General features: G+C 37.0%; 1 protein-coding gene across 1 annotated transcript in view; it reads left to right on the forward strand.

Annotated features, from left to right (window-relative positions):
* The window catches only part of LOC150102036 (LIM domain kinase 1-like), a 307,253-nt gene that overhangs the window by 130,145 nt on the left and 160,995 nt on the right, over positions 1-16,113 (forward strand). Inside the window, exon 6 of the mRNA XM_090399953.1 lies at positions 6,308-6,401. Coding sequence (XP_090256079.1) covers positions 6,308-6,401 — 94 coding nt within the window. The remainder of the gene's footprint in view (positions 1-6,307; positions 6,402-16,113) is intronic.

A 16,113-nucleotide genomic window follows, 5' to 3' on the forward strand; every position in this document is an offset into this window, starting at 1 on the left:
AGCAAAAATACTCCAATTCCCACTTTTCTTGGAACTTTCAATATTCGTCAGCAATTTTTTGTTTATTACCATCACTTGGTTTCGATAGAGACATGATGCTGAATACAAAGGACTGATAAAAATTAATAATTGTTAACATAAAATAATAGAATATTTTAATAAAAACTGATATTTTTTCTTTAACATCAACTTACCAGACACTAAATGACTGCACAAATTAATAAGTGTAACGTAAATGAACTTATTTTTCATGTTCACCGAAAGCGAAATATTTCCTGTTATTCACACCAAACAAGTCCGTTCAAACAAGACTGACGACTAGACGTGGGTATGGCACTGGCACGTGATAGTAGGTATATAATCGGCTGGTAGAAATGGTGGGGGAAATGATGGTTCGCCTGCATTTAAAGGAAATGCATGCAACACGGCTATGTGTAGTAATCACTTTTGTTGGCAAACGTTTGGCTGGGCCGCAAAAATATTAGTTGCGGGCCGCGAGTTTGATACCCATGCTCTAGAGGTAAAAGACTAAAGATCAAGATTTTTTTAAGACACTGAAAGAAATAGCAAAGTAAAGTCTGATTGAACTATACAAACATTTGGAAGACTGGCTGATAAGTTTTTAAATGAAATTGAGCTGTGTTTAGAGCTTAACACAGCTGTGTTTAAAACAGAGCTGTGTTAAGCTCTGTAAATTTGTTTGGGCCATTCTGGAAAATGATTATTTTACTGGAATTCAGTGTTAGTTTTGCATATTAAATTGTGGCTATATTGTTATTTTCTTTTCTGTATAATGTATTCCTCAACCCTGCTTTGTCTTTTTTTGTTCTTTCTTTAAAACTTCTTGAGATGTTGTAAATGGTCGACTGCCTTAACTATCGACTGCCACCATTTATTTATTTCTGCTAGATCTTATGTTCTCACGCTTTATGGTCTAACAAATTTATTTGTTTTACGACTGTGCCAGTTAGGCTATGTATTGAGTGCGAGATTATTATTATTATTACATGACACCTCCAGGGAGTCCAAAGACTCATCGAGGGAGGGCATCTACTCTACAATTCTTTGTTTCCACCACTCAATCCGCCAACCACAACGAACCGCATCTACACCAACAATTATAAGATTTTAAACTAAAAACAAAGCAGATATTGTTAACATTTCCTGCTTAGGTTAATCTTTAATTAGTCATGGCTCAATTATTGATCACTTAAACTTTATCTTTATTACTATTACTATTATTACGGGCAACTCCAGGGAGTCATTAGACTCATCGAGGGAGGCCCCAAATCATATTCATCACAACTATTTGACATTCATACAGTATCTATCATACCTTGCCTTAAACTCATTCACTGTCACAGCATCCACCACACACTCAGGGAGCGCATTCCACTCATTTACTACTCTAAAAGTAAAGAACCCAGCTCTAACACCTTTACTAACCACACTTTTGCCCAGTTTCCATGGATGTCCCCTAGTCCTTCCACAACCAGCCCTGTTCTCAAAAATATCTTCTGAATTAATTTTATAGAAACCCTTCAGTAATTTGAATGTCTCAATCATACTCCCCTCCTCCACCTATCAACCAATTTTTGCAACCCACAAATCCTCAACCTGTTCTCATACGGTTCATTCCACAGACCTGCTATCATCTTGGTCACTCGCCTCTGGATCCTCTCCACCTCCTCCCCATCAAGAAGAAACCTAGGTGACCAAATCTGAGCACAGTAGTCTAGATGGGGTCTTATCAAGGCTCGATAGAGAGGAACAATAACCTGTTTGTCTCTGCTTGTCAACGTATTCTTCAGCAACCAAGTGATTTGATGAGCTGTTTTGGTCACTTTTGCAATGTGTCCCCTAAATTTCAATTCCTTATCCACCAACACTCCTAAATCTCGTGCCTCATCAATTTCCTGGAGCAGGGTTCCACCAATGCAGTAACCTTCCGCCAATCTTTTCACCCCAAAATGCATAACCTTACATTTTTCCACATTAAACTGACATCCATTCTCCTTAGCCCAGACCTCCAATCTATCCAAATCATCCTGCAAAATTTTGACGTCATCTGCATTCACTATTGCCCTACCCAACTTCGCATCATCCACAAACAAATGAACTGTTCCTCTCAGATCATTTCCTATATCATTTATGAACAAATTAAACAGCAGTGGTCCAAGAACAGATCCTTGTGGCACACCACTAGTCACAGGCCGTCTTGTGGACTCTACTCCCGAGTAAACCACTCTCTGATATCTCTCCGTCAACCACCCTCCTATCCATCTCACCAACCCTATGTCCATTCCCATATGCTGCAATTTACTGATTAGAATTCCATGTGGAATCCTGTCAAAGGCCTTGGCAAGGTCCAGTAGAATCACCGTAAACCCATTACCCTTATCCAGTTCAGCCGTCACTGTGTTATAAAACGTGAGCAAGTTACTGAGGCATGACCTACCCTTCACAAAACCATGCTGTCCCCGATACAGTATCCTATTTTCTTCTATCGAATCTTGTATTTTCCTCTTGACTATTTTCTCTAAGACCTTGACAATGATTCCTGATATGCTAATCGGTCGGTAATTTACAACAGCAGTCTTGGAACCACCTTTATGCAATGGAACTATTTTCCCCTCTTTCCACCCACTCGGGACTAACCCAGACCCGAGACTCAAATTAAACAAAATGGTCAAGGGTACTGACAATTCTTTAGCTGCTTCTCGTACAACACGAGCTGGTATACCATCCAATCCCACAGATGTATTGACATTGAGGTTATGCAATAGACTACTCACCTCCACTTCATTAACCACAATTCCCATATAATCTACTGGTTTATTCGTTTCTGCAATGTCACCACCTGGATGATATACTTTTACAAAGTGCTCACTCAGTAACTCAACTGTCTCAACTGATTAAGTTACCTCCCTACCATCGGCATTCTTTAAAATCAATCTGCCATGTACATTTTTCCTTTTACTTGCTACATATCTAAAAAACTGTTTAGGATTCTCTTTAGCCTGCATGGCCAATGTTCTTTCGTAATCCTTTTTTGCTTTTCTTACCACACTCGTCACCCTTCTGGCCTGCGCTTTATACCATTCATGTGCCTGCCGGTCACCCTTCTCCTTAAATTCCCTCCATAGTTGTTTCTTTTTTTGCAACTCAAGCTTAATGGTGTTATTCATCCATTTAACCCCTACTTGATTTATTATTCGGACTCTAGGTATACAGTCAGCCATTGCTTCATGCAAGCACTTCTTAACTACCTCCCATGCACTATCAACTTCTAGTCCTTGTAGTTGTACATGCCATGGCACTGAACCAATCAAACTCCTAAGCTTGTCATACTTTCCCGCCCGATAATTTCACATGTACCCTGTCTTAATTGAAAATTCTACACCTTTAGCCACCTCCCAAGTTAAGACCCTATGATCACTCTCACCGATTGGTGGCAATGTGGTCATATTTGTTACAGCCAAATCCTCAGATGTAATTACTAGGTCAAGCACTCTCTGACCCCTAGTATTTTCCATTACATGCTGTCGCAGATAGTTATCCCTTAATAACCGCATAAAATCCAGTTCCTTCCTCCCGTGTGTCCTCTCCTCACTCCAATCAATGCGACCATAGTTGAAATCTCCCATAATAATCACCCTCCTTCCACCCATTTCTTCTATTTGCTTGTGCATACTGTCACCACCATCTTTTCCATCACCTGGTCTATAGCAGCACCCAATTGTATATTTAGTTCTGCTAGCCACAATCTCACACCAAATGGCCTCAAATGTGCTCTTTTCTCTATCCTGCAATTCAACTTCTATTCTCCTTGGCTGGAGCTCATCAGCTATCATCAACAATACTCCTCCCCCCATTTTATTCTCTCTGTCATTCCTGAACACACTATACCCATCACATTCAATCCCACTAGTTATATCATCTACAGTCAGCCATGTTTCACTAATACCTATAACCTGTGGTCTGGAAGTGCCAACCATGGCCAAAAACTCTTCCTTCTTGTTCCTAATACTCCTAGTATTAGTGTACATGAATTTAAGACCCCCATTAGCCCCAACCCTACCTTGATGCCTTATATTAACTATCCCACTCTGATTTGTTGTCCTTATTTGCTCTGGCATATTATATTCATTCTTACATTCAACTGCCTCCATAAGGACTGTATCTCTACCCCCCCTCCCTAACAAATCTAGTTTCCCTGAATTTGCATATCCACTACATTCAGCAACACTTTCTCAAGTCTTCTTACACCGTAACCATTCAAATGCAAGCCATCCATCTTATATAGATCCTTTCGCCCATCAAACTCACTCCACACATCCACAAATTCCACACCACTCGTCATACATAACCCACGCATAAAGTCATTTGCAATTATAGCCCTCCTTTTAAACATTTCACTGTCATACCGTGGCAAAAGACTAATCATTCTAACTCTCTCACTCTTTTCTTTTGCTACCTTAAACAATTCATTCAGGTCTTCTATCATTTCCATTTTATCTCCTTTCAAATCATTCGTACCTGCCACAACAATCATTTCTTTCACCCTTTCCTTTTGCTCTCTAATAGACGCAGTTACGTCCTTTATGGTCGCACCAGGTTGGTACGATTTTGTCAAATCCTCTACTTTTAAGAATAGTGCATTGACAGAATCAGTCCAATGTGTGATTTAATTAAATGGTTTGTTGTTCACAAACCATTTAATTAAATCAAAAAGGAATATTTACACAGTCTGATCCTCATTAACATATATATACAATTGCATTCAAGTCTTTGTCAATTTCAGTTCTTCCTGATTCAGACTTAGTTCTATGTTTCTTCTCTTAAAGTTAAATCACAATCTAGAAGATCCTGCTAGTCATACATACACAAACTGGAAATTAGGCATACATTAGGCAAGCTTAATTAAATATTAAATTACATTGTTCAGTTCAGTACTCTTCTTACTCTTACAATAACTAATTATACACAGTTGAGATGATTAAGACGCACCTTGGGTGAGCTTATTGCAATTGTTAACGTACATAATGTTGTACCCATAAGCAGACACATGTACATTCTTGCTTGGAAATATCACATATATAAATACTTACAATTCCAATTCAGCACACTGCCATTTACATGAATCTTTTGTTTACATGAAAGTTCTCCTTTTTGTCTTTCTTTCATTCTGCTGTCTTGTTCTTGATTTTCTGACAAATTCCTTCTTTGTCTGAGTTGTCTATTATTTCTTTAGGATTATTTCTTTTCTTAGGACTATTATTTCTTTTCTATGCCCTTTAGGATCTTTAATGTGGTGGCAATGTGCACTGATCTTTAACGTGGTGGCACTGATAAAAATTAATAATCGTAAACATAAAATAATAGAATATTTTAATAAAAACTGATATTTTTTCTTGAATATCAACTTACCAGACACTAAATAACTGCACAAATTAATAAGCGTAACTTAAATAAACTTATTTTTCATGTTCACCGAAAGCGAAATATTTCCTGTTACGCACACCATACGAGCAAAACTTCCTGACAATCGACACAATACTTCTCATGGTGACGGACCTAGGTAGGAGATGATTGAGAACCCTCAGACCTAATGTTTCTCTTTTGATTACTGGCATTGGACCTCACGTGGTGGTGGACCCAGGCAAGAGGAGATTTAGAAAAGTAAGACTTAACAACACTTCTTTCAACTACCAACAACAGACCTCACATGGCATCGGACCTAGGTAGGAGACGATTAGGAACCCTCAGACCTACGACGTTTACTGGCATCGGACCTCACGTGGTAGGTAGACCCAGGCAAGAGAAGATTTAGAAAACTAAGACTTAACTACACTTCTCTTTCAATTACCGACAACAGACCTCACATGGTGGCAGACCCAGGTAGGAGAAGACTGAGAAACCTAAGATGAAGTCCTTCTCGATGTTTTGCCTTATAAAGACCCAGACTTCTGTTGTGTGTATGCACACATCTCTCGAAACTTCCACATATAGTCATGTATGAACATCATGACGTCATACTTCGTGTGTCTTTTGAAATTGCCATATATGGACATAGTTAACAGCATTACATAATGGTGTCATGTGCCACATTATTTTAATAAAGGCCCATGGTTAAATTATGACAAATACAAGATTATTACAGACAAAATTGACATTTAAGTTCAATCGCCCTAGAAAAACGTAAAAACGAACATGATGAGTTACATATTATGAGAGATTTTACAATATTTCTGTACCATGAAATTTTTATTTTTAGAAGTATTTCATCAGTCCTCTTATTTCATAGCATGGGAGTGAGTGCAGATCTAATGTCTTTACATGTTGGTGACCGTATCCTGGAGGTGAATGGTACCCCTCTTGAAAACCAGTGCCTTTCAGAGGTATTTTTATATATGAACTTTGATTTGAATATATCATTGATTTTTAATTCTTTTTAATATTCATTTCATTAGTAGACATTTTTTCTGAATATAGTGTGAATGCCGAAGCCTTCTGGCATTTCGAGTAGTGCAAAAATTAATCTGTACCAAATTTTGTTGCTAGATGAAATTTCAAGCTGCAAGTTTTATATGGTGGTTTTATTTTTAAAACCAACATATAAAACATAAAGAAAAAAAAAGAAAAAGAAATCCACCTCAGTTCAGGTGTTGATATTTATATACCTCAACCAAAGGTAGATTTCTTTCTTTTTTTGGTTGTGGGCGAGGGAGGGGGGGGAGGATAATGACATCTCCAAAAATAAAATATCCTTAAACTTAAAAACAATATACTAGTTAAGTATTTTGTGGGGAAAAGAAAGTTTTTTTTTTTAACATCAGGTGATTCAAAATGTTAATAATATTAAAATATCAGAAAATAGTAATATAAGAAATTAAATATAGTGAGTTATACAATGTGACATCCTTTCATTTCCAAGGGAGGGGTAGTTGTTTACAATCATCAAGATGTTAAAATGGGGAAGGAGTTGTTCACATAATCCAAAAGAACTGCCAAATATCTGACAATGATCGTTGCATGCTAGGTTGGATGTTATGTTGTAACTCATAGTAGTGAATTCCAGCTTTTTTAGATTGCTCAGATTTATTTCTAGAATGTGCATTAAGAACTAGTTTTTTAAAACTGTTTATAAAAATCCTGCTAAATTCATTTCTATTTAGCTTCAAGAATCATATGAAACATGTTTTCTCCCCAACCTTGAGGTGTCATTCATATTTTCCTTACCTTCTTCAAGATGTAGCATTTAAGAATTACCTCCTTTTAGCCTTTTTTAATTAAATTATTACAATATTAAATAGTATTAAATCCATATGTTTTCACTTGAGTAAGGTTTCATGTTTATAGAATTAAACATCTTAAACAAAACATTGTGATCTTTCTTTTATGATGTTATATTAATTGTATTTTTTTAAGACATCCATAATTGTGCCCCAAACATTGTTGGAAAATAACTGAACAGTAATGTTATATAGTTTTTACACCAGCCGCAGCAGAAGCATAAAAACTCAATCACAGCTGAAAATTAGACTTTGCTGAACATTCAAAAAGAAATTTTCAAACTAAAAGGATGCACTACTTAATGAAGATAAATTTACAAAAAAACAATTGTTTCTTGCCATCTATTTTAGGTTTGGATATGACTCTTTGATAATTCAGTTGAATATACTCAAGTTGGATAACGAGAACTCTATAGATATTGCTGAAATAATTAATAAACTTCAGTTTTTACTCTGCTTATTGTGGTTCCTGAAATATGAACATTTTTATTTAAATAAAAATGACAAAATGAAATTTTTGCAATTAAAACACTTTTAGAATCAGCTATTAGTGACACTATGACTTTTCTCGCCTTGCTCATTTCACCATACTTTGCTTTTGTGAGCAGTAAAAATTCAGACACTGTTAACATTTATAATTTCATGCACAAAAAATATGCCAACCCAACAGTTAGCCAGTAAGGTGTTCTGCATGACTGAAGGCTTGAAATATTTTGTTTTGGCTCACCATTCAGGTAAATATCTCACTAGTCAGGTGTCATCATTAGTAGGATACTGTGGTTGCCTAGTATAGCATAGCCATCTACTTAAACCTGGACCTGGAATGCAGAGAACCGACTGGGGCTTCTGACCTCTAATGTCTAGCAGTGTCTAATCCTCACCTTCACATGCTGTGCCCCATCAGCAGGTATCTACTGGACACTAGAAGAACTAGCAATTTGAAACTTAGCCAACCAAATTGTATTCTGTTGGCTTAAGCTACAATTGCATATGATGATACAACATGATGAGATTTCATCATGTTGTATCATCATATGCAATTTGGTGTTGAATGTGATAACATTCAACACCAAACATGAAGATAAATTTCTAGAAGAACTAGCAATTTGAAACTTAGCCAACCAAATTGTATTCTGTTGGCTTAAGCTACAATTGCATATGATGATACAACATGATGAGATTTCATCATGTTGTATCATCATATGCAATTTGGTATTGAATGTGATAACATTCAACACCAAACATGAAGATAAATTTCTAGATTGGAAAGCAGTTTCAAGTAGAGTTATGTGGGCAAACATCAAAATGGAGGAAATGTACAATGAAAGTTATTTGTGCTTATGATCTCACAGAAAGTTGGAAGTTCCCCCCCCACTTGGTTAGACTATAATAAATTTAGTTTAATCCTTTATCCAAGTGTAAGCAAACAAAGTTTGCACCTGAAGAATCTTCAGGACTGAGGCAACTCATGGTAAAGGTGGACCAAGCTCTCATCACTTGTCTTAGTATCTCCCATAATGCAAAGCACATCTCCTTGCGGATGTGTATAATGCTATGCATTAAGGGAAGGGCCACTACCCAGACCTGTTTTGACCTTTATTGAGGTCTCTTCAATGGGAGCCAGACCCAGAGGTGGTGATACTAAAGTGGAAGTAACACCTCCAGGGAGTCCAATACTCATTGAGGGCAGGATCTACAACTCTCCCTCTCCACTAATCCATCCACCGCACTACCTTTCTCATCAAAACCAATGCCATCTACTGCCCACCACCACCACTAGTATTTTCACAGACAATCACAAGCAGCCATGCTCACGGCGGGATTCGAACCCACAGCCTTTTAGCTGGAGAACGGATATGCTAACCACTCGGCCAACCAGGCTGGGTGTCCTGGTTGGCCGAGTAAATTATAATAAATTTAGTTTAATCCTTTATCCAAGTATAAGCAAACAAAGTTTGCACCTGAAGCTTGGTCCACCTTTACCAACAGTTGCCTCAGTCCTGAAGATACTCCAGGTGCAAACTTTGTTTGCTTACACTTGGATAAAGGATTAAACTAAATTTATTATGCTCTTACAGAAAGTACCTCTAAGGAAGAAGTGGAAGAATGTCTCTAGTCATTAGAGCAGGTAGCTGACATAAAGTAGGAAATAATTCCTATAGGCATATAGGAACGTTTTGGAAAAATTTGGAGAATAGAGACTAGTCAATACTAACACCATGTTCCAACATAAAGATGTTCACAATGGAGAGAAGATGCAAGAATAAAAAAAAAAGCCTCATTAGCTATGGCATTGTTGATAGTTAATATCTTCATGCTGGTTCAGGATAGAATGTACAGAGGATTTGAAATTGGAAATAACCATTACTTAGAGCTAAGTAGGATAAAAATGGATAACACATCATAAAGAACAGTATATAAGAAAGGTTTAAAAAGTATTAAAGTTGAGCATCTTTTAACAGGTAACTGTAGGCTCAACTATACAAACATTGTTGAAGAAAAGATGAAATGGTTGGAAAATACCAAAACCTTTTGTGTCTCAGTGGCGAACACTGAAGAAAACATTGACCGATTCAGCTAGAGAGAGCGAGATGTGGTGAAGTGGTCTGCAAGGATAGAAAAATTAGAACACCATGGTGGATACGAGGTTAAAGAAGTGGTCCTGGTAAAGAAGAAAGTATACCAAAAGTTACTAGCAAATACGTCAGCAAATGCCCTAAAAGAATACAGAGAAAAATGTCACAGAGCTAAACGGTGTGTAAAAATCGCTAAACAAAAGTTATGGAAAGATTTTGGTAAGAATATAGCAAATAAATATCAGGAAGGTGGCAAAATGTTCTGGATGGTATAAAAAAAAGAGCTTAGAAGTGGAGAAAAGAGTAATTTAAAAGGAATCCAAGATGATAAAAGTGATATGAAAATTGAAGATAAGGATAGCCCAGATGTCTAGAGTAATTACTTTGAAAGACTGTTAAATGAAACAAGCAGAACAGTAGTGAAAAGTTTTAAAAGGAATGCAAACAGTAATATATATCAATACTTGAGATAGAGAAGCCATCAAAAACTTGGAAAACGTGGAATGGTTGCTGGATTAGATAATATTTGACCAGAAATGCTTAACTATGGAGGTATGAAAGTTTTACAGTTTCTACACTACATAATTCAGAAGGACAGATTTCTGATGATTGGAGTAGAGCTCTCATATCTCCCATCTATAAAAAAGGAAATAAACTGAATCTGAGAATTACAGAAGAATTTCTCTTCTAAATATTCCAGGTAAGATAGCATACTTGAAAAGAGGTTGATAAAATTATGGAAGAAAAAGAGAAGAGTAAGCTGGGTTCAGACCAAATGAAGATTGTCAAGATCGGATTTTCACTTTGACAAATAGTTGGGGTTTCTTAATGATCAAAGCCAAATAACTGGGAGGTGTTAAAATCTATGTTTTATTGTTAAATCTATGATATTAATTATGGTTCTTATTAATTAATTCTTGTTCGGCTGCACCTTTTGTAAAATTCTACGTTTTCTAGTTTGAAACTTATCTTCTTAGGTTTTACTATACTTCTGACTTATTGTCAGTTACGTTACCTCTATCTTGTGGCCGCAATTAGTAAGGATCACGTGTGCAAGACGTCAAGGACAAAGAAAGTGCCTCGGACTGCAGCCAATCTCTTTGTCTGATTTACTGGTGTTTATTCTAAATTAAATTTTGGAAAATTTATTTGTTAGTCAGCTGTGCCACCAAAATTCTAGGATAAGAGTAGTATCTCCCTCCGAAGAATAGAACACCCGGTATGACACACAGCTCCTTTCTTTCCTACTTATCTCTATACCAAATTACAAATATTTCTTACTCTGCATACTCATGGCAATATCTACTTTAAGACACATAGGTTCGATTTTATGAGTAGTGCATTAGACGTAGAAATCAGGCAAGTTATTTTGCTAAGAAAACAATTTATTCATCACTAAGAAACAATTACACAAATGACACAAATTAATCTGACTTAATCTAATATGTACATTATATCTAACAACTCAATATAAGTTAAACGATCAATTATCACAATCATCTGAATCCCAGCAGAACTACTTGTCTAGAATCTTATCCCCCTTTCTTAACCTTACATATAATCTGATCATCAACATATATAACTTCAGCCTTAAGTAACGACTACAACTATAAAATACAATTAGATTCACAATACAATTCATCTAGGCTTTCTCTTACATAGAGTAAATTAAGTCAATTGTTAGCACAAGGTCTAAAGTCCTATAACTCTAATTTTAAAACAGTTCAATCAATACAAACCACCGTCACAATCTAAGTTTCTTCTTTCTGACAAAAATAATGGAAAGTTCTTACTATTCATCAAGTCTGGTCCTCTATAACTGCTTATCCCTTCTTGTTTCCATTAGACTTCGTCACTGCATCTGAACATCCTTTAAATAATTTGCAAGACTTCTTTTCACTATCGGCAGACAATCTAATTCCTACGGCTTGGAAGTTCGGCATCTGGTTCCTCCTAATACGACGTGCCTTAGTGCATCGTTCTTCTGGCCTTTGCTTTGTAGGATAGCGATTCATCATCCACGATTCTATTGAAGCTCAGTTGCGGTTAACGATCATCGTACTTACTTCCAAACTCTTCGGCTTACGTTGACCTTGATACTGTCATGAGTGTGAACTCTCTCATCGGAGCTCCACATGACCTCGTAACTTTACACTAACCCACGAATGGGAATTGCTCACCGGATCAACTCGAACTTCAAGAAAAAGGCCAGACAAGACCCAGCAAACTGCTATTTATATGGTTCCGATGACCTTCGTTTTTCTTACGTCATAGTCCCCTGGGTACCCTGATGTTCTGCAAACCGTCACCCTCATCGATCGGTGCACTCAGACGGGAACCCCCCCCCCTGTGTAATGTCGACCTTCGCATTTGGAGTGGCCTCATGTCATGACTTAATCCCTTAATCTGCCTGGAATTTTAGTTGACTAGAGGTATACTTAGACACAATTTATCTTATACTTATTTTCCTTTGTTCTTTTACAAAATCTTTTGAGGTGACAATATTCAGTAATATATAAAATATTATTTCCAAATTAAAAAATATGAAAATTCCTCTTTTAGCTCAAGTGTTTTTAGTGAATTTTGTTTACCAGTAAAATCAGTATATAAGGTGTTTTTGCATAAAAATACTTCTATACACGATTTTACAGAGGTGACCTTCACATTGCCTTTCAGGAATGCAGAGAACCGACTGGGGCTTCCAACTTAATGTCTAATCCTCACCTTCATGTGGTGTGCCCTGTTAGTAGGTATCTACTTCACGCTGACCCACGAATGGGAACTGCTCACTGGATCAACTCGAACTTCAAGAAAAAGGCCAGACAAGACCCAGTACTGAACAAAAGAGGATTGGCTGGCAACTTAGCTGACCAAATTGTACTTTTTAATGGCTTAAACCACCAATGTACATAATGGTACAACATGATGAGATTTCATTCCAGCTAGGGCATCGCTCAATTAAACAAGTCCCCCCCCCCCCCCCGCTGTTTTTGTCAGGGAACTAGGGTGAACAGTGAAGAATCTACTACTCAAACAAGCTCCAACTCAACATCTAGAAGAAGAATAAACCCAGCATCAGAAGGACTGAATATAGGAACCATCAATATAAGGAGTCTTAATGGAAAGGAAATAGAACTTGTAAAAGAATTGGAAAAGTACTATATGGACATAACTCGCATTCCTGAGACAAAGAAGACAAGAACAGGATATCTTACTAAATACTAAGTATAGGTTATTTTCAGGCAATAATCAAGGAAAGGAAGAAAGGTGTAGCAGTAGCATTCATCACCAAATATGAAGATAAACTTCTTGATTAGAAGGCAATTTCAAGTAGTTAAGTAGGCAGACTTCAAAATGGGAAAAAGGACAGTGTAACTTATTATGTGTGTGGTCCCACAGAAGGTTCTTCTAAGGAAGAAGTGGTGGAATTTTTTGAGTTATTAGAACAAGCATTTGACAAAGAAAATGGAAAAACTGGTCCTTTTTTGGAGATTTGAAGCAGAGTAAAAATGAATCCCTACAGACATATGGGAACATTTTGGGAAAATTTGGAGAAAATGGCAAAGATAATAATAGTAAATATTTACTGGACTTCTGTTCAGGACATGAAGTAGTCATCCCTAACACTATGTTTCAATATAAAGATATGCAGAAGTTCACATGGAGAGAAGACACAAGAAATACGAAAAGTCTCATTGACTTACGTCATTGTTGATAGTTGATATCATAATGCTGGTTCACGATACAAGAGTGCACAGAGGATTCAAAATTGGAAGTGACCATTACTTAGTAACAAGCAGGATAAAATTGATACCATATTGATATCCACTTTTGTTTTCCTGATATCCTTTTCTTTTTTTTTACCTTAGAATGACCACCTTGGCATATCCAAATATATAGTGTCATCACTGTGGTTAAAATGAACAACAACCCCTTTTTTAAGAAATCCCAGAACATGGTGTTGGTAATAATGACTAGTGCATGTCCTGAACAGAACCATCACCAAAAAGACTAACTTGTTTTTTCTATCAGCTGCCTTTTTTCAATTACATGAAAAATTCCTCCACTTCTTCCTTAGTAGAACCCATTCAGTTTTTGCATATATATCATTATGTTTGTATTGCCTGCTATTCAAGATTATCATCCATGTTTAGTGTTGAATACCATAGCTGCTCCTTCCATTTTCTGATCATTATTTTGCTGAATATAACAACCTATATTTGCTATTAAGAAGAATTTCACCTTTTTTTTCAGTAACACTGTCCAACTTGATACTTTTCCAATTCTTGTTTCAGTTCCTTCTATTGATGCTTGTTATATTGATGTGTAAGACTTAATTCTACCCATTACAATTTTGAGTTTGTTTCATTAGCTGACTTTTCGTTGTTTGCCTTTGTTCCCTGACAAAAAAAAATAAAGATAGAAAAAAGCATTTCCTTGTTTAACCAGATATCGCCCGGATAAACAAGGAAATGCTTTTATATGTACCATTATTTTGTTGCATTTAATTCAACACAGAATATAGTATGGTTTGCTAAATCCCAAATTGCCAGTCCATCCTGATTTGTTTTTAATATTCAGTGTAGATATCTTCTAATAGGGTGCATTATGAGATGGTGATGATTGAACATTAGGTCAGAAGTCAGAAATTCTGCTGAATTTTTCAAGAGAACCTTAAAAGCAGCCATATTCTAAATTTGTTCAAATTTGGTTGAAGCTTAACTTTGAATGTCATAGGAATAAGAAGCATGACAGTGGAATGGTGAACAACAAAAGGCAGTAAAATGTGATTGTTTGCAACATTGCAGGTAAAAATAAAGTGGTAGGAGTGAAGTGTACAGAGGTCGACCATGTATAAATAATCTTCTTCTGCAGCTTCTCCCACTTAAGTGGGGTTGCTGTTGATAATGAGTCTCTTCCACACCTTCCTGTCTTGGGCTGTCACCACATCCAAGTTCTTCATCCTCAAGTCCTCTTCTACCAGCTCCCTCCATCTCTTCTTTGGCCGCCCATGCTTCCGCCTTCCTTGCACATCCATCTGCATGACCCTTCTTCCCACATATTCATCCTCCCTCCTCATCACATGACCAAACCATCTCAACCTTGCCTCCTGCATTTTCGCTCCTAAGTTCGTAACTTTCACTGTTCCCCTGACATAGTCATTTCTCAGACGATCCTTTCTGATCACACTGCATATCCACCTAAGCATTCTCATCTCTGCTACTTCCATTCTGTTGATGTTATTTTTCCTCAGGGCCACAGTTTCTATAGCATATGTCATAGTTGGCATCACTACTGTCCTATAGATTTGGCCTTTCAGATTGATCGGCACCCTCTTATCGCATAACACCAGCCATCTCCCTCCAGTTCCTCCAGCTCGCTTGTATCCTGCATCCCACTTCCTTCTCAGCTCCTCCATCTTCTTCCACTGTTGAACCTAAGTATCTAAAGTCTCTCACCTTCCTGATGACATTTCCTTCCAGCTCCAGATCTGTCTCCTGTCTTCCACCCATTGTGCAACACATATACTCTGTCTTACTTCTGCTCAGTCTCATACCTCTCTCTTCCATTACTTTTCTCCATCTTTCCAGTTTAGTTCCCGCTTCTTCTCTTGAATCTGTGCACAGCAAGATGTCATCTGCATACAACATTGTCCAAGGTGCATCTTCTCTCACCTCCTCTGTTACCACCTCCATCATAATATTAAACAGAAACGGACTTAATGCTGACCCTTAATGCAAGCCAACCGTTACTTGAAAACTTTCTATCTGTCCCAGACAGGTCCGAACACTTGTCTTCACATTTCTGTACATTTCCTGCACCAACCTGACATATTTCTCCGGCACCTTCTTCTCCCTCAGACACCTCCAGACTTCTTGCCTTGGCACTCTATTGTATGCTTTCTCTAGATCAATAAATGCCAGATGTAGCTCCCTTTGATCATGTATAAATAATAGCTTGAAAATAATAGTGAAAGATGAGCATGATGAGGTGATAATGAGAGAGAGAGAATACTTATGTTGAATCCTTCATGGGACAAAATCTGAGCTTGTGTGATTGGACAAATGTCTAGTTGGTTATTTGGAAATACTACCAAAACAACTAAGGCTATGTGGGCAGTGGTCTGTGTATGTAAATTGCATGCAGTCTTTTCATATAGTTTTGTTTGTTTTGCTACATTAAAAAAAAGAAAGAAAAAGTTACTTAAATATAAAGAGCTAATAAGCTTCATTTCGGCAATA

Source organism: Typopeltis vanoorti, chromosome 11 (assembly GCF_054136105.1).
Source record: "Typopeltis vanoorti isolate ZY-2024b chromosome 11, IOZ_Tvanoo_1.0, whole genome shotgun sequence".
Classification (NCBI taxonomy): Eukaryota; Metazoa; Arthropoda; class Arachnida; order Uropygi; family Thelyphonidae; genus Typopeltis; species Typopeltis vanoorti.